At 33.8% G+C, this 19,551-nt stretch overlaps 1 protein-coding gene, 2 long non-coding RNA genes and 1 pseudogene across 3 annotated transcripts; all 4 read left to right on the top strand.

Annotated features, from left to right (window-relative positions):
- The first annotated feature begins 4,339 nt into the window (after window positions 1-4,339).
- Window positions 4,340-6,384, top strand: LOC121213976 (amino acid transporter AVT6E-like; annotated as a pseudogene).
- Window positions 6,385-7,859: 1,475 nt separating this feature from the next.
- LOC121227896 (uncharacterized) lies at window positions 7,860-8,230 on the top strand. The gene is made up of 3 exons (XR_005925422.1): window positions 7,860-7,936; window positions 8,019-8,087; window positions 8,182-8,230. It is a non-coding gene; the product is annotated as an uncharacterized lncRNA (long non-coding RNA).
- Window positions 8,231-13,463: 5,233 nt separating this feature from the next.
- On the top strand, window positions 13,464-14,141 carry LOC121227895 (uncharacterized). Its single transcript, XR_005925419.1, has 3 exons — window positions 13,464-13,546; window positions 13,637-13,881; window positions 13,960-14,141. It is a non-coding gene; the product is annotated as an uncharacterized lncRNA (long non-coding RNA).
- Window positions 14,142-14,288: 147 nt separating this feature from the next.
- Window positions 14,289-15,126, top strand: LOC107961199 (uncharacterized). Its single transcript, XM_016897403.2, has 3 exons — window positions 14,289-14,313; window positions 14,391-14,492; window positions 14,650-15,126. The coding sequence occupies exons 2-3, from the start codon at window positions 14,466-14,468 to the stop codon at window positions 14,926-14,928; spliced, it is 306 nt and encodes a 101-aa protein (XP_016752892.1). The 5' UTR covers window positions 14,289-14,313; window positions 14,391-14,465; the 3' UTR covers window positions 14,929-15,126.
- The last annotated feature ends 4,425 nt before the right edge of the window (window positions 15,127-19,551 follow it).

The following is a 19,551-nucleotide window of genomic DNA, read 5'->3' as shown; positions in this document are numbered from 1 at the left end:
CCAGTGGTATTTTGGTGATTTTATAAACCAAGGGTATTTTAGTGATTTTACAAACCAGGGGTATTTTGGTAATTTGGTAAACTAAAGTATTCTAAACAGGGATAACAATCGAATGGCCCTAAAGCCTATTCTCGGCCCAAATGGGCCCACACGCTCGTGTGGCCCTTTTAGCCCAAATCTAGCCACAGATATGAGATTCACCTAACCTAGTCTAATATTTACTACACAATCAAACAACTTATCCAATTGGGCCCATAGGCCTATTGGGCCACATGGCCCCTTTCGGCCCATCGCGGCCTGAAGTAGCCATCCTATAGCTAGAGTAGTGAGAAATACACACCTGATTGGAGACTGGAGTTAATCCACGCTCCGAGCACTCTTAGCCGAAGCCCAACCCAAACGAGCACGCCATAAAGCGAAAGGGATCAGCCAAGAAAGGTACCTTTACTCTCCTCATGGTTCTCTATACTTAAAGCCAGCTTCGCATCCACTCTTATGTTAGCTTCCCGATATGAGATCCCTCCATCATCAGAGTTTAAATTCAACACCAACTATTGCCGCCCCCTGTTAGCAAAATAAATGCTCTTTGCTTGCCATGGGATTCGAACCCATGCCTCCCCTTAAATGCTCCACACGCTACTTGCCACTAAGCCACAAGGCTTTTTGTGTCACAATTTCTCCAACAATATTCTTAAGGCCTACCTACTACACCCAGGGTTGATTCACCTTAAACCAAAATTTTTGCTGGAGTCCAAGTTTGAACCCAGGACTTCTCCAACACTTCTCAGCACACTTAACCACTAAAACAAGCCTTCATTAACAAAATTTTCACGCACAACAGAATATTATAAGCTGCCTTCAACCGCTCCCATGCTCAGGGCCCAAAACTTCTAGGCCAAAATTCAGGGTGTTACAATTACTCTCAACCTCATCGGCTATAGCTCTATTGGGATCCATTACTATATGAAAACCCAATTTAAAACGTCAGGAGTCATCACACTATCTCATTTTATATATATGGCATGTATAGCTAAACTCACATACACTACGTTAGTCCTAGAATTGACTAAACTTGGCTTTGATACCAATAAATGTAACACCCCTCACCTATATTCAATGTAGAAACAGGGTTACAGAGCATTACCGAACTTACAACACTTATAAATACACATTTCATATATAATTCATCAATTCAAATACAATTTAATCACAACAAATCATAGTGTCCCTCGAACGAGGCTACAAGGCCTTACACATGCTTTAAAAGTGGTTCGGGACTAAACCAATAACATACGTTGGAAACTTAGAAAGATTTCAACCATACAGGGATCACACGTCCATGTGAACAGGCCGTGTGCCTCACACAGCTCCAGACACGCCCGTGTCTTTGACCATGTAGAAACAAGGAATACATACTGACTTGGGTCACACGGCCAAACACACGCCCGTGTGCTAGGCCATGCCAAATCTGTAGGGCATACTGACTTATACAACACGGCCAAGTCACACGCCCGTGTGCTAGACCATGTGCCAATTAGGGGGTATACTGGCTTGTACCACACGGCCGATCACACGCCTCACTACAGGAAAATAGGGCTTTAGCGGCGTTTTTAGTGGCGTTTTATTAAACAACGCCGAAAAAATTTTAAAATTCAGAGCAATAGCGGCATTTTAAAAAAAACGCCGGTAAAAACAGAACAACAACGGCGTTTTTTACTAAAACGCCGCTAAAAACCAGAGCATTAGCGGCGCTTTAGGTAAAACGCCGGTAAAAAACAGAGAATTAGCGGCGCTTTCTATAAAACGACGCTAAAAATAGGGCATTAGCGGTGCTTTCGGTAAAATGCCGCTAAAAACCAGAGCATTAGCGTCGCTTTGGGTAAAACGCCGCTAAAAACCAGAGCATTAGCGACGCTTTTGGTAAAACGCCGCTAAAAATCCCATAACCCCTAAACCGCAAAAAAAATCATAAACACTAATCTCTAACCTCTAAAACAATAATTATTAAAATTTATGATTATACAATATATTAAATATTTTCTTATATAATCATAAAAGAGATAGTATTGAATTTAAAATATTGAATTAATTATCATTATAGTTTAAGGTTTATGGTTTAAGATATATGGTTTAAGCAGGTTTAATTATGATCGTTAACTATGGTTTAAGGTTTAGGAGTTAACTATTATTTGAAGGTTTATGATGAATTCGGGGTTTATGGATTATGATTTAGGGTTTAAAGGTTAGGGTTAAAGTTTAGAATGGGACAATTATTAACTTCTTAAGAGATAATTTTAATTCCTTTCCAGATTCTTACTTGGGATGCTATTAAGAAAGGGTGATTTTGAATGTGGAATTAGCATTTGTTGAACTATGTATAAATTCCAAGCTTATATAACATAGAAATATCTTACAAAGTGGCCGACATTATAACTAGAGTGTTCCAATAGAGAATTAATTGTTTTATTAAAGTTATGTAACTTTGTATAAATAATAATGCTATTGTGTATTTTTAATTATCTATTTTTTTTGTTTAAATATATTTAGATTAAATAGAATGTCTGAAATAAAATATATTAAAAATTAAGTTTAGGTTAAGGGTTTAAGGAAATGATACTATTAGCTAGAAATTAAGTGAAGAACATTTGGATTTTACTAAGATTCATGTTATTTTGTATATACATACTCATAATATTATTTAATATAAGAATATAAACATATATATATGTGTGTGTGTTTTAATTTGTACTACACTAACATTGGCCACACGAATTCCCAAAAATATGTTTATTATGGTTTAGGGTTAACAGTTTTTTAGAGTACTTTATAGTTTGGGCTTTATGGTCTAGGAGTTGTGGTTAATTGGTTTAGGGGTTACCGAATGGTTTTGGGGTTTAAAGTTTGGGGTGAGGGGTTTTTTGTTTGTGGTCTAAGGTTTAGGGTTTAGAGTATCAGGTTCAGGGTTTTAAATTTAGAGTATAATTTTGGATTTTAATTTAGAAGATAAATGTATATAAGATAAATATATATAAAATATTATTTTAAAATATATATAAATATATATATGAAAAAGTGGTTTAGTGTGCAATTGTGTACATGAACTGTAATTTGATCTAGATCTTGTAAAATATTTACACGTTATTGATATAATAAACAGCATCATGTTTTTATTTAATTAATTTATATGCATACATAATATGTATTTTAAAATGTGTATTCAATCAAAATTAAAGTTTCAACTATAGTTAGGGTTTTAGGGTTTATATATAATTTAAAAGAAATTCTAAATATATAGTTTTAAATTTTGATCAATTTCTATAAAATATTCAGGTATTAGCGGCGTTTATACATAAAACGTCACAAAAGATAGAAAATAGCGGCGATTTTTTAGAAAACGCCACAAAATTTCATTATACATTAGAGTAAAACGGCGTCGTTTCCTCTGAATAGTAGTGGCTTTAGCGGCGTTTCTATAATAAACGCCACAACGCGTATTAGAATGGCGTCGTTTTATAGTGTAGATAAAATAGGTGTTACTGGCGCTTTGCTGAAAACGTTGCAAAAGGTCTTATTAGTGGCGCGTTGCTGAGAACGCCACAAATTTTTCTTATTTGAAACGGCGTCATTTTTTCTCTCTTGAGGTTTATGCCCTTTACCCGAAATCGGTTTCATTTTTTTGCTAAGTAATTTTCTCCCCATCTCGTCTTCCTTCTCCAAATCCCTAAAACAAACACCTTTTTCCCCAAATCATCCCTTAATTCCCCAAACCCGAAATCCCTAACATTTTCCCCAAGTCCCCTTTTTTTCCCTTAATCTGTTCCACCATTCCCGAAATCCCTTACTATTTTCCCTTTCCTCTCGTCGACGGTCAGATGCTTCATGGGTTTGAAATGGTTAGTTTTTTAGTCCCCTTTAGATTAATGTGTAGTTACTGTATTACTTGGCTTTTATTTTTTTTGGAATTAAGCTTAATTGACTGAACTTGCTATTTTGAACAACCACTTCCTTTCTTGATATGTAGTGTATGCTGGAATTTTCTTACGTCTTCTTCTCTTGTAGACTTTTCTGTCATTCGTATAATTAACTGTTATTCATGGAGAACTTGCAACTCGTTTTTAGCACATTACCTCTGCTCTGATTTGTTTAGTTGCTATAGTAGTCTGGGAGTGATTATGCTCTAGCCATGTTGCTTTGGCTTTTAATTATATCCTCCAATGGCAGCACTGGAAAACTTTTCCTTTATTTCCAAACATATTGCTCTTTATCTCTCTCCTTCCAATAAAGCATCCAAAAACGTTGACCCACCATGGATCTGCTGCTTTTTCTTGACCCTTTCAAAATCCATTCCATTCAATTCAATTCCTCCCAATTCTTTGTAAGTTTTTTAATCGTTACATTCAATTTTTTTCTGAGATATCTTCACAAAGTTTCAAGCTTCTTAAGCATTTCTTTGATCTAGAATGGATAGTAATTATTCAGCTATACCCAAAGGCTCATTTGTAGAATTACAAATGCATAATGAACACCACGACTTTAGATCCCAACAAAAATCGCTCCTCTCTGATGATGGGAACCGGGTAAATCATCCCAAGGTTATTGATGATTTTGATGATCTTAATGATGATGATGATGTTGATACTGATGTTGATGTTGATCTCGATGATTATACCCTTGTTTTAAGTAAACCCAATACCGGGTCTGGTGTTTCTGGTGCTGTTTTTAACTGAACCACCACAATTATTGGTGCTGGAATCATGGCTTTACCTACTACTATGAAGGTTCTGGGGCTTGTTTTAGGGATTCTCGATCAGTGGTTAGGACTGGTTCGATTCGTAATGTCTGGGTGATGTTATGTCTAGTTCGGTTCGTCATATTGGGGTTCTCGATCAGTGGTTAGGACTGGTTTTGGGGATCATAGGAAGTTATTGGTTTTGGTTGTTATGGTTGTTTTTCTTGCTCCACCTTGCGTGTTAGATAGGATTGATTCATTGAGCATGACTTCGGCTGCTTCGGTAGCTCTCGCTATTGTTTTCGTTGTGGTTTGCTTTGCTGTTGCATTCATTAAGCTTATTGAAGGGAAGATAGAGGCTCCAAGGAGGAGCCCATATTTTGGATCAAAAATGGCAATTTTGGATTTACTAGTAGTTATCCCTATTATGACTAATGCATATGTTTGCCATTTCAATGTCCAACCCATATACAATGAGCTCGAAGGTGATGTTTTGACCAATTTTGACAGGAATCTGGGAATTCATTTTAGCACTGCTTTGAATTATATTTGCTCTTCATTTGGTTCTGGTTTTCCCTGTTATTCACTTTTCTCTACGGCAAACTGTGGATAACTTGGTGTTTGAGGGATCAGCTCCTCTCACGGAGAGTAAAAAAAGGTCTTTGGCATTAACAGTAATATTGTTAGTGCTTATATATATTGGATCTACTATGATCCCAAATATATGGACAACTTTCAAATTTACTGGAGCAACAACAGCTTACTGTCTTTTAATATGTATACAATGTAACTTACTGTCTTTTAATGGTATTGAGCTTGGTCCTATTTCTCCTGTTAATGTTATACCAAATTGCTGGCTGTTTTTTTTAATCATTTTATTTGTTTATTCCCACCTGATATTATGCAATATAATTAATATTATACCAATCATTAAATGTTGTTTATTTTTAGAACTCATTTGATTGTTTTGTCGACCAGAAACAGACTTTTGTTCTTCAAATGTAATGAGTAGGGAAGTCTCTCGACATTATTAGAGATCAATCCCAAGCATCTGTAAATAAACCCTCAAGAAAACACTTCCATTTCAATCAAGGTAACATGTTTTTCCTAACATTTATGTTTCTTTCAACATGTTTTTCCTTTTATGTTTTCAATGTTTAGTTAACATTTAATTACATTCCTAAATTTTTAATGTTTTTCATAACATTTAATTAACATTTTAATTACATTCCTAAATTTTTAAGCTTATTTCATCCACTCTTTTTTGTGTTTTGTCTCGATTTGGCTTCCTTCGTTAAGTTTCCTGTAGAAGCTTACTTATCTTTTATTTTCAAGAAATAGATTTAGGTAATGGAAGATGTATGCCTGTGTGTTTGTGTCTCTATATATGTATGTATTTGGTACTAGATGAAAGCTTTATTCCAATTTTGAAATATAGACCAAGTTTTGCATACATTGATCAATTTCTGGCTCTTTTCCTTTGAATACATGGTTCTCTTGATACTAAATACTCAGGTACTTTCTGCATATTCTGTGATTCTTATCAGATAAGTTATATATCAACAGTTATGTTAGTTTCCATCAAGGCCTCTGTAAACATAAAGTTGGTATTCTGGTTAGGAGAAGTTAATGTTTATGAGTTTTGTGGAGTATGATTCTGCACATACAAAGTTGGTTTGTTTCAATCTGTGCATTTTCATGTTTACATAATAATGGTGATTCCATTTTGGTTATTTAGATGTTCTTTTGGTCTGTTTTCATGTTTCTATCCAACTTATGTGTTTAGTGTGGACTTAGATTGATTTAAGAGTTTAATGCTGTCTTGTTGCTTACATTTTATATAATAAAATTGTTATATTTTGGTTATTTAGATGTTCTTTTGGTCTGTTTTCATGTTTCTATCCAACTTATGTGTTTAGTGTGGACATAGATTTATTTAAGAGTTTATTGCTGTCTTGTTGCTCACGTTTTATATTGTTGAATTCCTCTATTCATTTTCTTTCAGTTATGTGAAGAAATTGGCTATGCTTTGACTACTTTCTTATCCATTTGTTTATTATTTTTTATTGTTTGAATTGGAATTTTCCTGGGGTAGTTCTGCATTTATTTGCCTGGTACTGAATGTTAAAAACTGCATTTACTGTTCTGCATCCTGGAAAGGGACCTTTTGAGTTTTGAGCTTACTGGGCTGTTGTTTGGTTTTTCAATCTCTGCAGTAAAACCAGGTTTAGATGAATTTACAGTTTTATTGACATTATGTTCTATTTCACCATTCTTGAAATTATGTGAAGATTCTTTCTAAATTTCTCCTCGGCTGTCTCTAGAGTCTAGCCTAATATTGATTTTTCCTTTTCATGCATTTTGAATCAAATAAAAGAATTTTAGCATGCAAGAAAAAGACACTTTACTTGCTTGCAAGAGTAATTTTTCATGGTCTTTTGGGAACCTACACATTGGGTTGTTAACCTGTTCATGTCTAGTTCTGTGTGAATCATTTTATCCTCACTTGTTTCCTGTTGGATTCTTTTTAGTTTCATACCCTCCATACTACCAAAAAGGAAGTGCTCTGTGAGACAAAGTCAAAAGTTCTAAGATATTTTTTTCATTATAAAGTTTCTGTTCACCAAACCTAGAACTTAATAAAAATGATGGTTGTGAAATTTTATAAAAAATGTTCCTGAAATGTTGGTAATGAACCAAAAAGAAGAGAATTGCCTGCCATGCTGAAAATTCTTGATGAGAGTCAAGAGAACAAGAGGTGGTTGTTGTTCTTAAACGAAATTGTTAGTATTGGAGTTTTTTCTTTTGCTTTCTGTCTTTAGAATATTGATATTATTTCCTATGATGCTCTGATTCATGTGTGAGTGGGAATGAGCATGCTAGTATTTGCTTGTACTTATTCTGAAACCTGTTTTCAGATGTAGGATAATGTGTTCGATTTGGGCACTTTAGGAAAGTCAAGGTTTGAAGAAACAGCTGACTGGATTTGCTAATTGTGTTATGTGCCTTGTATTTACAATTTTTTGCAGAGATGGAAGTCATTTGTATGCTCATAAAAGATTTTGTATTTTTTTGCAGAAATGGTTTGAAAAGATGTGCAGTTTTGCCAGATTTTGCTGAGGTGTACATCTTCATTTACTGCTTCCTGCTCCTCCTGCAAGTATTGGTTCAACTGAAGCTGCCATTTAATCTTCGAATTAAAATTTGGTACTGATATAGATAAAGTTTTTATATTTTCTTAAACTGAAATATATTTGGTGCTACTCTTATAATCTTACATCTGTTCTAGGTACTATCGAGCACCTGAAATAATATTTGGTGCAACTAAATACACCACAGCCATTGACATTTGTTCTAGGTACGTACAGGCCGTTTAGTTGCTAAATTTTTTTCCTTATTTCTATGCATTTTCACTTTAAATTACTTAACAAATATTACTTTTTGGACTCCAGCCTCTGTTTGCTAGTGAGAGTGGAGTAGAACAGGTACGTTTTATTAAGGTACGTTTTAAATATTTTAAAGATTCAAAGTATATAGGCTGGAAACCTGACCTTATAGTATTAATTATTTGAAGTATGAATAAGTATGAATTAATTTTATTACCATATATGTAGCTTTCTTGTCCATTATAATTACAACAATAGCTGACCTTCTCCCCAACCTTATTTTAAATATTTTAAAGATTCAAAGTATATATAGGCTGGAAACCTGACGGGTTGCCTTATATCGAGCTGCAAGATATAATGGATCCTCCCTAGGTGTAACAACGCCACGTATGATGAATCTTAAAAAATTCAAAAAGAATTGAAAAAAGTTCTATCGCTATTGAATATTTATATAACCTTAATTTATTTCACCAATTTACTTATAAAAATTAAACTACGATTCTTTCTTTATATTATTATATTCAAATTACTATTTTGTTATATTAAACATGTTTGATTTTAATATTTATTATTTTTAAATGTCTTTAAAATTTATAACTAATTTTTATCAAAATAGTATTATTAATTATTATTTGAAGTATGAATAAGTTTTTATATTTTGGTTCAACTTAAGTATTATTTGATTCAACTTAAGTATGAATTAATTTTATTACCATATATGTAGCTTGCTTGTCCATTCCTTATTTTAAATGTTTTAAAGATTCAAAGTATATAGGCTGGAAACCTGACGTGTTGCCTTATATCGAGCTGCAAGATATAATGGATCCTCCCTAGGTGTAACAATGCCACGTATGATGAATCTTAAAAAATTCAAAAAGAATTGAAAAAAGTTCTATCGCTATTGAATATTTATATAACCTTAATTTATTTCACCAATTTACTTCTAAAAATTAAGCTACGATTCTTTCTTGATATTACCATATTCAAATTACTATTTTGTTATATTAAACATGTTTGATTTTAATATTTATTATTTTTAAATGTCTTTAAAATTTTGTTATATTAATAAGATTTCCAAAAAAGTTCTATGGAGCTTATAAATAATTCTATTGACCTTAAAAAAGAATTAAAAATTTCAACGACTAAATGGCCAATTATAAATTATTTTATCAACATAACATTATTGATCATTGTTTAAATATATTATAACTATTTTTATCAAAATAGTATTAATATTGATCATTACTTAAATAAATTACATAACTCACATAACGTACATAACAACTTACATAACTTAACTAATACATGTAGTTTAATCTAATAATTTCCTTAAAAGCATATAGTTTAAAAGTTCAAATTTCATAACTTACATAATCTACATAACTTACATAAACCATAAATATATATCATATCAAGACTTACATAATAAACAACTTACCCGTGAAACTTATTGCCAACTTTAGACTTCAACAACTACGAAATGGATAGGACTTGGATGAATTTCTCAAGGGCAAGCAACGAGTATCAAAATGTAGTGCAATCTTTTTTAGATTTTGCATTTCACAATTCAAGCCAAGAGAATATGATTCTTTGCCCGTGTAAGAAATGTGGCAATATCTATTGGCATTATCGTGAAGTTGTCTACGAACATCTAATTGTTGATGGCTTCATTCGGGGGTATAAAAAATGGAATTTCCATGGAGAGTGTACAACTAGTGGAGCCTCTTCGACGATTAATCCGGGTTATCCTTATAGTGGTTACCGTCAGCATGTTAGAGAAGATGACATGGAAGGTATGATGCGGGATGCATTTAATATGCGGAGTGAAAGTTTCCAATCATTTCCACCAAACTATGTTGCATCTGATGATTATAATATCGGTAGGAATACTTTTATGGAAACGAGAAGAAGTGTACCGGATGAACAACCGAATGAAGAAGCGGCGAAGTTCTACACGTTACTTGGTGAAATGAATGAAGAACTTTATGAGGGATCAAAATTTTCGAAAATGTCATTCTATATTCGCCTTTTCCACTTAAAATGTTTGGGAGGGTGGACTGAAAACTCTTTGACAATGCTGTTAGAGCTTTTGAGAGAAATGTTCCCATTTGCAAAAATCCCTCAATCATGTAAAGACATGAAGAAAGTGATAAAAGATTTGGGCCTTGGGTACAACAAAATTCATAGTTGCCTAAATGATTGCATGTTGTATTGGGGTGATCGGAGAAATCAATAGTCTTGTCATGTTTGCGGTAAATCTCGTTGGATGAATAGAGATGCAGAAGATGTTAATGAGGATGAATATGGGCCACAGTCAAGAAGGAAGCCGAACAAGATTTTGCGATATTTCCCGCTAATCCCAAGGCTTCAAAGGCTATTCATGTCGTCAAAGACAGCTGAGTTTATGACGTGGCATCATGATCAACGAATGGATGATGGATTATTAAGGCATCCTGCAGATTCTTTTGCATGGAAATCATTTGACAATAAATTTCCAAGCTTTGCAAGTGATCCTCGGAGTGTAAGGCTCGGGTTAGCATCTGACGGATTTAATCCTTTTAAAATCATGAGCACCTCGTACAGTACTTGGCCTGTGGTCATTGTTCCTTATAATTTGCCTCCATGGCTCTGCATGAAGCAATCTTCTTTGATATTATCTATGATTATCCCCGGAGAGAAAGGCCCCGGAAATGATATTGAAATATATCTGCAGCCACTTATTAAAGAGTTAAAACAATTATGGGCGGGTGTTGGGACGTATGATGTATTGAGAAAGGAGAACTTTTACCTACGTGCTACTTTGATGTGGACAATTAATGATTTCCCGGCATATGCGAATTTATCGGGTTGGAGTACTAAAGGACGTTATGCTTGTCCTTGTTGTGCTGCTCAAACGTGTTCACAGTGGTTATATAATAGGAAGAAGTTCTGCTATATGGGGTATCGTCGGTGGTTAGATGAAAATCATAGATATAGATTTTAGAAGGCTTTATTTGACGGTACTGAAGAGTTGAAAAAAGCTCCTGAGCAAACTATTGGATCTGAAATCTTATTCATGTTAAAAGATATGGATTTCAGTTACGGGAAGCTGAATCAACCATCTAACAGGCAAACAAATAGACGATCGAGGGATGAATCTGATGATGAATCTGACGAGGAGGATGACCCTAATGAGGCGGACTTGTGGAAGAAAAGAAGTATTTTTTTTGAGTTGCCTTATTGGGAGCATCACATATTACGCCACAATCTTGATGTGATGCATATTGAGAAGAATGTTTGCGAGAACATCATCCGGACAATTTTGAACATCGATGGTAAATCAAAAGATAATCTTCAAAGTCGACTTGATTTAGTTCACATGGGAATTAGGCGTGATCTTCATCCCTAAGTACTTCCTAATGGAAAATATTGGTTGCCGCCTACAATTTTTGCAATGTCAAAGGAAGAGAAAGAAATGTTCTGCACGGTGTTGAAGGATATAACGGATGCGTATTCATCAAATATATCTCGATGTGTAAGTCTTAAAGATCGAAGACTATATTCATTAAAATCACATGACTATCACATCCGATGCAAGATCTACTTCCAGTTGCTTTACGGTGCTGTATGTCAAAGAAGGTAACGTCCTGTATAATTGAGCTGTCCAATATAATGAAAGCAATTTGTGGCAAAGTTCTGAATGTTGAAGAACTTGAAAAAGTACAAGATCGAGCCGCTTTGACATTATGCAATTTGGAGAAGATCTTTCCACCTTCCTTTTTCACTATTATGGTGCACCTTGTCATTCATCTCCCTCATGAAGCAATAATTGGTGGGCCGGTTTTCTATCGTTGGATGTATCCAATTGAAAGGTGCTAATTTATTTCAAAGGCATTCACCTTTATACCTATAGTTACCAGTTTTGATAATGTTGTATATGGTGTTTAGGTTCCTAAGCAAATTGAAGTCTTATTGCCTTAACAAGCGTTATCCGGAAGAATCAATTGCTGAAGGCTACTTGGCAGAGGAGTGTATGACATTCTGTTCTAGATATTTAGATGTTGAAACAAGATTGAATAGACCAAGTAGAAATGCCGGACTCAATGATCCTAACTTGGACAAAACTTATTTATTTCAAAGTTATGGAGAACCAATTGGCAAAGTTGAAATTGTAGAATTAGATGACCGATCTTGGATACAAGCACATAGATATGTTCTTTTCCACCACAATGCACTTGAACAATTACGCAAGTAAGTTCTAGAATATGATAAATATTCTTCTTTTTTTGATTTGTTTATTTTTTAACGAATTAAACATGTGTTTAACATAGTGAGTACAAACAAATCTTAAGATCTCGTCCACGCTCACGAAGATTACAACATCGTGAGATTAATAGGTTATTCGCAGAATCTTTTCATGAATGGTTAAGCCAAACGGTATGCAACTCAACATTTTGTTGACAAATAATAATGTTTTCTCATAACATTTATAATTACTCAATTTACTTTCGATTCAATAGGTTTGGAGTGGGAATATCGTTAATGACGAAGTTAAATGGCTTTCCCAAGGTCCGAATTGAGTAGTAAAAAGATATAGTGGCTTCATCATGAATGGATTCAGATTTCATACCAAATATGGCGAGAGATTGAGGAGAACTCAAAATTGTGGAGTAGTTGTTAATTCTTTAATTACAAGTTACGCTAGTGCTAGGGACAGTAATCCTGTCGAGGGAAATGTGGAGTATTATGGACTTCTAACTGACATTATTGAGTTGGATTATTATGGAAAATGGAAAGTTGTCTTATTTCGATGTGATTGGGCTGATGCTAATATTGCTCGCGGAATTAAAAATGATCAGTTTAGTTTCACAATGGTGAATTTCTCTCGATTAATTCACACTGGAGAACATTTGATAGACGAGCCGTATGTATTTTCTTCTCAAGTTAAACAAGTTTTTTACTCGAAAGATCCAATTGATGAAGGTTGGTATGTTGTACTCCGAAACACCCCTAGAGACTTGTTTGACATGGGGAATAGAAGTAGAGATGACATCAGTGAAAGATCAGAAACTTTGCCTTTTCCAGAACAAGACTTAGATGAAAATATCCCTAGTACTAGTACACAATTTCAATGGGTTCGTCAGGATGTAGACGAAGATATTTACGATTTATGATGTAGTAAGATTTTATGATTTTTTATTTATATGTAATGTTACAATATTAACATTGGTCATGTTATATAATTTAACTATTTTATATTTACTATTGTTGTTATTTCTTACTAAAATTTTATCTATTTTATGTGTTGTAGGAAAAATGCCTAGAAGAAGATTAAGAGATCTTAGTATTGTACAGAATACTACAAATTCGGAAGAAGTAAGTACTGAACAGCAGACAGTTGTTGGATCTTCAAGCGTGCCGGAGACACTTGACGAGTCTGTGGAAGTTCAAAGTAATGTTAAGTTTATTTTACAAATTGTATTAAATTTTATTACTGATTTATTTTTAAATTTCAATATAGTAATAATTTATTATTTTTCAGCTGAAAATGGTGGGACGCGCAGAGGTTGAGGACGTACGCTCCTAACAGATTTATATAACTTAAATTCTATCGAGCGTGTCAAAGTAACTAGAAACAGCCATGGTCAGCTTGTTGGACAAGAAGCTCGACTTTTAGCAGGCTATTTGGGCATTATAGCACGAAATGCCAATATGTTGCCCATCAACTACGAATCATGGCATAACATGCCTGATAGCAATAAAAATCAAGCTCTCTCTAATATTAAGGTAAGAAAACGTTAATGTAATTATAATACTTTTGTTTAAGTTTCATTTATATTTACTTCCTAAACTTGTGTTTTTTAGGATAGGTTTGCTTTAGAGGTCTCTGATGCCTATATCAAGAAGGCATTGGGTAAAAAATGGAGAGACAATAAAAGCATTTTGAAAAAAGAATATTTTAAAAAACCCATAAGCCTCGAAGAAAAATTGCAAAATGTCCCACCGGGAATGCTGAGGTACCAATGGGAAGATGTGGTTCGATTTTGGAATTATGTACTTGCAAACTCTTATAAATTTTTCGGTTTATAGTATTTACTATATACGTAATAATAATTTCATTATGTAGGACCGTGAGCGAGTTGGAACAAGCAGCAGGCAAAACAAAAATTTACGCACACGACAGGGTCGAAAAGTTTTGCTTGTGTAGCTCAGGCCGAGGTACTATGGATTTATTAAATCTATCAAGTATTAATAACTTTTTACTATTAAATAATATTTTTACTACTATATTGTAGGAAGCCTCGTCTGGTCAAAAAGTTGGACGCCTTCAACTTTTTGACATTACGCACAGGAAAAAAGATGGAACTCCGATGTCATCTGAGGCTGCAGAAATTATGGTATATTTAGCAAATAAAAATTGATTCATTATAAATATTTATAATATTTAATTATAATGTTTTAATTCGTCATTTTTATTAGTGTAATTTAAATAATGTTATGTTGTATTCCTTTTTATTGTATATTTCGTTTCTAACTCTTTAACTGATTTATTAGGAGAAACTAAAAGATAAGAAGGCAGAGTATGAAGCGACTGCTTCGACTGATCGTTCTGTTAATTTTGAGGATATTGATAACAGAATTATTAATGAAGTTTTGGGTCCTGAAAGGTATGGTCGGGTTAGATTTCAAGGATCTGGTGTTAACCCGACCCAATATTTTGGATCCACCTCGCACCAATACATGCCTTCCGGGAGTCAAAGTCAAGCTGAAGTTCAGAGGTTAAAAGATCAGATAGTTCAGATACAAGCTAGCACAGATGAGCAAATTTCTTAGCTTAGAGCGGAGGCAGCAGCGAGGGAGGCGGAGCAGAACAGGAAATACAATGAACTCCAGCAGCAGCTTCAGTCTATGATGACTATGTTCCACCAATTTCAAAATCCGCCATCATAGACATGTTTTCTTGTAACTTTTAACATTATTTTAAGAATATTTTGAATATTCATTTCCAATTTATATAATATATTTTTCGTATAATTTTGTATTATTTAAATTTGCGTGTTTTGGTTGGGTTGGATTTCATGGTATATTTGTTGTTTTTTATTGAATTTCTTGCAGGAGGGTTGGATATAGGTGTAAAAATACATATTGCAAATCTGGGCAAATTAGCGGCGTTTTTTAAAAAAGCGCTGCTAAAAGTATAGGTCTATAGCGGCATTTTTTACAAAAGCGCCGCTAAAAGTACAGGTCTATAGCGGCGTTTTTTACAAAAGCGCCGCTAAAAGTACAGGTCTATAGCGGCGTTTTTTATAAAAGTGCCGCTAAAGGTCCTAGTCTTTAGCGGCACTTTTATAAAAAACGCCGCTAAAGGTCCTGGTCTTTGGCGGCCTTTTTTTAAGAGCGCCGTTAAAGGTCCTGGTCTTTAGCGGCGCTTTTTTAAAAAACGCCGCGAACTTTTGTGGCGTTGCATATAGCGACGTTTTTTGCGGCGCTTGGGAAAGCGTCGCTAAAGGCAAAAAAAAACGCCGCTAAAAGTCTGTTTTCCTGTAGTGCCTGTTGTGAGACCGTGTGGAGCATATTGACTTCATTTCAAAAACCACATTAGGGGACACACAGCCGTGTGTCACACACGGCTGAGACACATGCCCATGTCTCTACCCATGTGGACAAAAATAGGCTATTTGTCAAGCCATTTTGCCACCCCAAATTGCAATCACCTACACAAACTAAATGATACAAATTCATAGCATCTAAGGGTATCCAAATCAACCACAACCAAGAGTAAAATGTACCATTTCAATATCAACCACAAACATACTTATAAACTCATGTTTTACTCATTCAAAACATACTAAATAACAATTACTTCAAACATCTATATAACCAAACCCAATTGTACATTATTTGGCCTCATTTCACAAACATACTAGCAATCACTAATCATCCATTTAATTACCATCAACTATCACAACCAACTCAATATACACAAGACATAAACATATATATATGCACATGATTCAAACATGCCAAATATATTAAAATTAAGCCATCACTCATGGCTATATATACAAACTAAAATATAAACATTTACAATGCCAATTCATTTGGCCAACATCATTACCAAAACATAACCAACATGACTCAAAGTCCCTATACATGCCATATACTTAATATACTAAATTTCAAAGGTACCATGTGATAGGTAGATAGTGTGATACGATCTCCAACGATCCCTGAATCCAAGCTAGCTCGATATCACTATAAAACACAAGAAAAATAAACAAAGTAAGCTATTAAGCTTAGTAAGCTCGTATGAGATAAACTATCTCATAATGCAACCATATAAACATAAATCAATATGTAACATTCATTAACTATCAAACCTTCCGAGTACTCATTCACAAAACTATATATACTCTCATCATCATTTCTTCGATTCAAATCTAAAATGGTTTATCACATACCTATACCATCTCGTACCAATCTCGTATACATTTTTGTCTTTCATTTACCCGTTGAACCACTCAGAATAGTAGTCGGATACTCAAGGTCTCACACGATAAGTACCTATACTATGGCCTGAAGCCAAATCAAGGTAACTTATCCGAAATCCTGATATCATGGCTCGAAGCCAAATCACCTGATATGCTTGCCTCGAAGCCAAATCAGTATCCCTTGCACTCAAAGTGCTATATGATGGCCCGAAGCCAAATCAAGTATACCTAATGACATGTCACTGGCATCCTAAACTATTCCTAAGGTTTAACCGGGATTCGAACCGTTGAATCTTCGTTGAATCATTTCTAAACTTGTCCGTAATCGCATAATCATAATTCATGCTATATCAAAGCACATAAGATACATTTGAAATGAAATTATAACACACGAACTTACCTCGGATGTGTAAATGACGAAATAAGTTGTTTAGTCGATAACTTTCGTTTTTCCCCGATCCTGATCGAAATTCCATTTTTCTTGATCTAAATATATTCAAAATTAACTTATTTAATCAAATATCCATTCAATTTAGTCCAAAGCACATTTTAAAACACATTTACACTTTTACCCCACATTTTTCACATTTTTCACAATTTAGTCCTTATTTCATAAAATCACAAATTAATGAAATTCCACATAAACCCATACTAGCCGAATGACCATAGTGTCCCTAGAAGCCCATAATTTTCATTTATTTCACATTTTAGTGACACATTATTTTACATTTCTCAATTTAATCTCTAATTTGCATTTTCACTAAAAATCACTTAACAAAACTTGTATATCTAAAAACAATCATTCAAAATCTATCACGAAACTTCAAAATACACATGTATTCAACAATGGAATCATTCAAAATCTTTAACATGTTTACAAATTAGCCCTTGGGCTAGCTAGACCTAACTGCAACGATCTCAAAAACGTAGAAATCATTAAAAACGGGACAAAAATCATACCTTAATTGAAGAAATTAAAGTTTCTAAATGTTGAAGACAAAAATGGCCTCTTTCTCTTGTATATTCTGCTAGGTAAAGATGATAATGCACAAAAATGGATTTTGTTTTAATTCTTTTTATCATTTATTAACCATTTACCATTTTAACCTTAAAATTAATTCAAATTTTCATTTATGCCAAACCATTAACATCCACTAACATAGTAATGGTATATTTACTACTCAAGGACCTAAAATTTAAGGTTCTATAGCTATTTAACACCATTAGATAATAGAATAGAACTTTTGCAATTTACGCGATTTAGTCATTTTTATCAAATTAAGCATTCAAACAGTAAAATTAGCTCATGAAATTTTCACACATATTAAATAACATGCTGTAAATACCAAAAATAATATTAAAATAAATTTTGACATTGGATTTGTGGTTTTGAAACCATTGTTCTGATTTAACCAAAACCAGGCTGTTACACCAAGTCTCGGGAAATCGCATCATAGAGAAAGAGCATGTCTGATTCTGTACATTTGAATGCATGATATGGTTGACATCTACATTTGGGGTTTAGATTTTCTTTTGAAGAGAAGGAAGTTTGATTTGACAGTCTTACTACATTCTTATGTTTTAGCGGTAAAATCGTAATAATTCAAGTGTCAAAAGACCAAATTAAGGTGGGTTTGGTCGGATGGGTCTAGCATAACTCAATATTGGTGTGTAAAGGTTGGAAAAAGGGACTAGTATACCCTATTTGGTGTGTGTGGGATGTATGGAGATGGTCTGTAGCGGTTGGATAAGGGAATTTTTCTGCATTTGTTTTAAATTCAAGTATATATTACATATCTAACTGTTTATAATATTTGTGAATTGAATTGCTTGTATGATATGTATGGCTACCATGACATATTTGAGATTTTCGAGTGTTTGGATGTTTGTTTGACACTGCCAATGTATGTTTGTTTTAGACACACACAGAGCTTTCATAGGCCACTCCCTTAGCTTTCCCCTTTCAAGTAATCTGTGAGGTTAGGTGTTGGACTCAGGGAATTGGAGGTATCAGAATTTCTTGTTTTGGTTAGTTTAATAAAGTTTTTTTAGATATGATTATCAATTTTCATTGGATTTATAAGTAAGCTCTATGAATTGTGTATGGTTTCTGCTTTTGATTTAGATCAGCCATCTCATGCATGGACATTGGTCAATTAACTATTTTTCCTTCTTAAATAATTGGCCAAATTTTAAGATTCAACTTTATGAATTTCAAACAATAGTAAAACATTGGATTTTTTGCCGCAAAATTAATTTTGAAATTTCATTTAATAATTTTCTTAAATCTAAAAGGTTTGCAAACTGAATAGGGACTCAGTGATTTGGTTTTAAATTTATTTATGCTACAAGATAAAAAATGTTTGGTAATGTAAGATAGGGTAATTATGAGATTTTTTTTACCATGAGAAGAAAATTGTTTTCAAAAAGAAATTTGGAAATTTGGAAGGCGTTTTGATTTGGGCCACTTCGATGGCTAATGTGACCTCCAGAATCCAGTTAAAACTTCTAGGCCAGGTTTTGGGGTGTTACATTTAGTGGTACTAGAGTCAAGTTTGCAAAAAATCGGCCTGTGTTTTTAATGTGCCTGCATGCATGAATTTATTTATTTTTTTTTGAAAATATAGCACATTGTTTTGAAATTGTTTTCCTTCAAGCAAAGTGTTCGAGACTTTGATGTTGGTCCGTATGAAAGTTTGAGATTATAAGGTTAGATCTACAAGATTTTAGATATTTAGTCCTGATTCTTTTCTAGTAATGTAATTGTAGATATTTTAAGATTTTAAGCACAAGGTGTAACGCCCCAAATCTTCAGTAATTTAATTTGCGAGTTTTGTTATATGTGGCTTTCTTGTTTTGTTGGTTAAGAGGGTTCTAAAAGGTGCGAGAAGTCTTGGGTTCAAACCTAGGCTTTAGCAAAATTTTGGTTTTTTATTGAATAACCCTTGTTTGCGACTAGTGGACT

This window comes from Gossypium hirsutum, chromosome A01 (assembly GCF_007990345.1).
Source record: "Gossypium hirsutum isolate 1008001.06 chromosome A01, Gossypium_hirsutum_v2.1, whole genome shotgun sequence".
NCBI classification, from domain to species: domain Eukaryota; kingdom Viridiplantae; phylum Streptophyta; class Magnoliopsida; order Malvales; family Malvaceae; genus Gossypium; species Gossypium hirsutum.
This window is presented reverse-complemented; position numbering and strand designations above follow the sequence as displayed.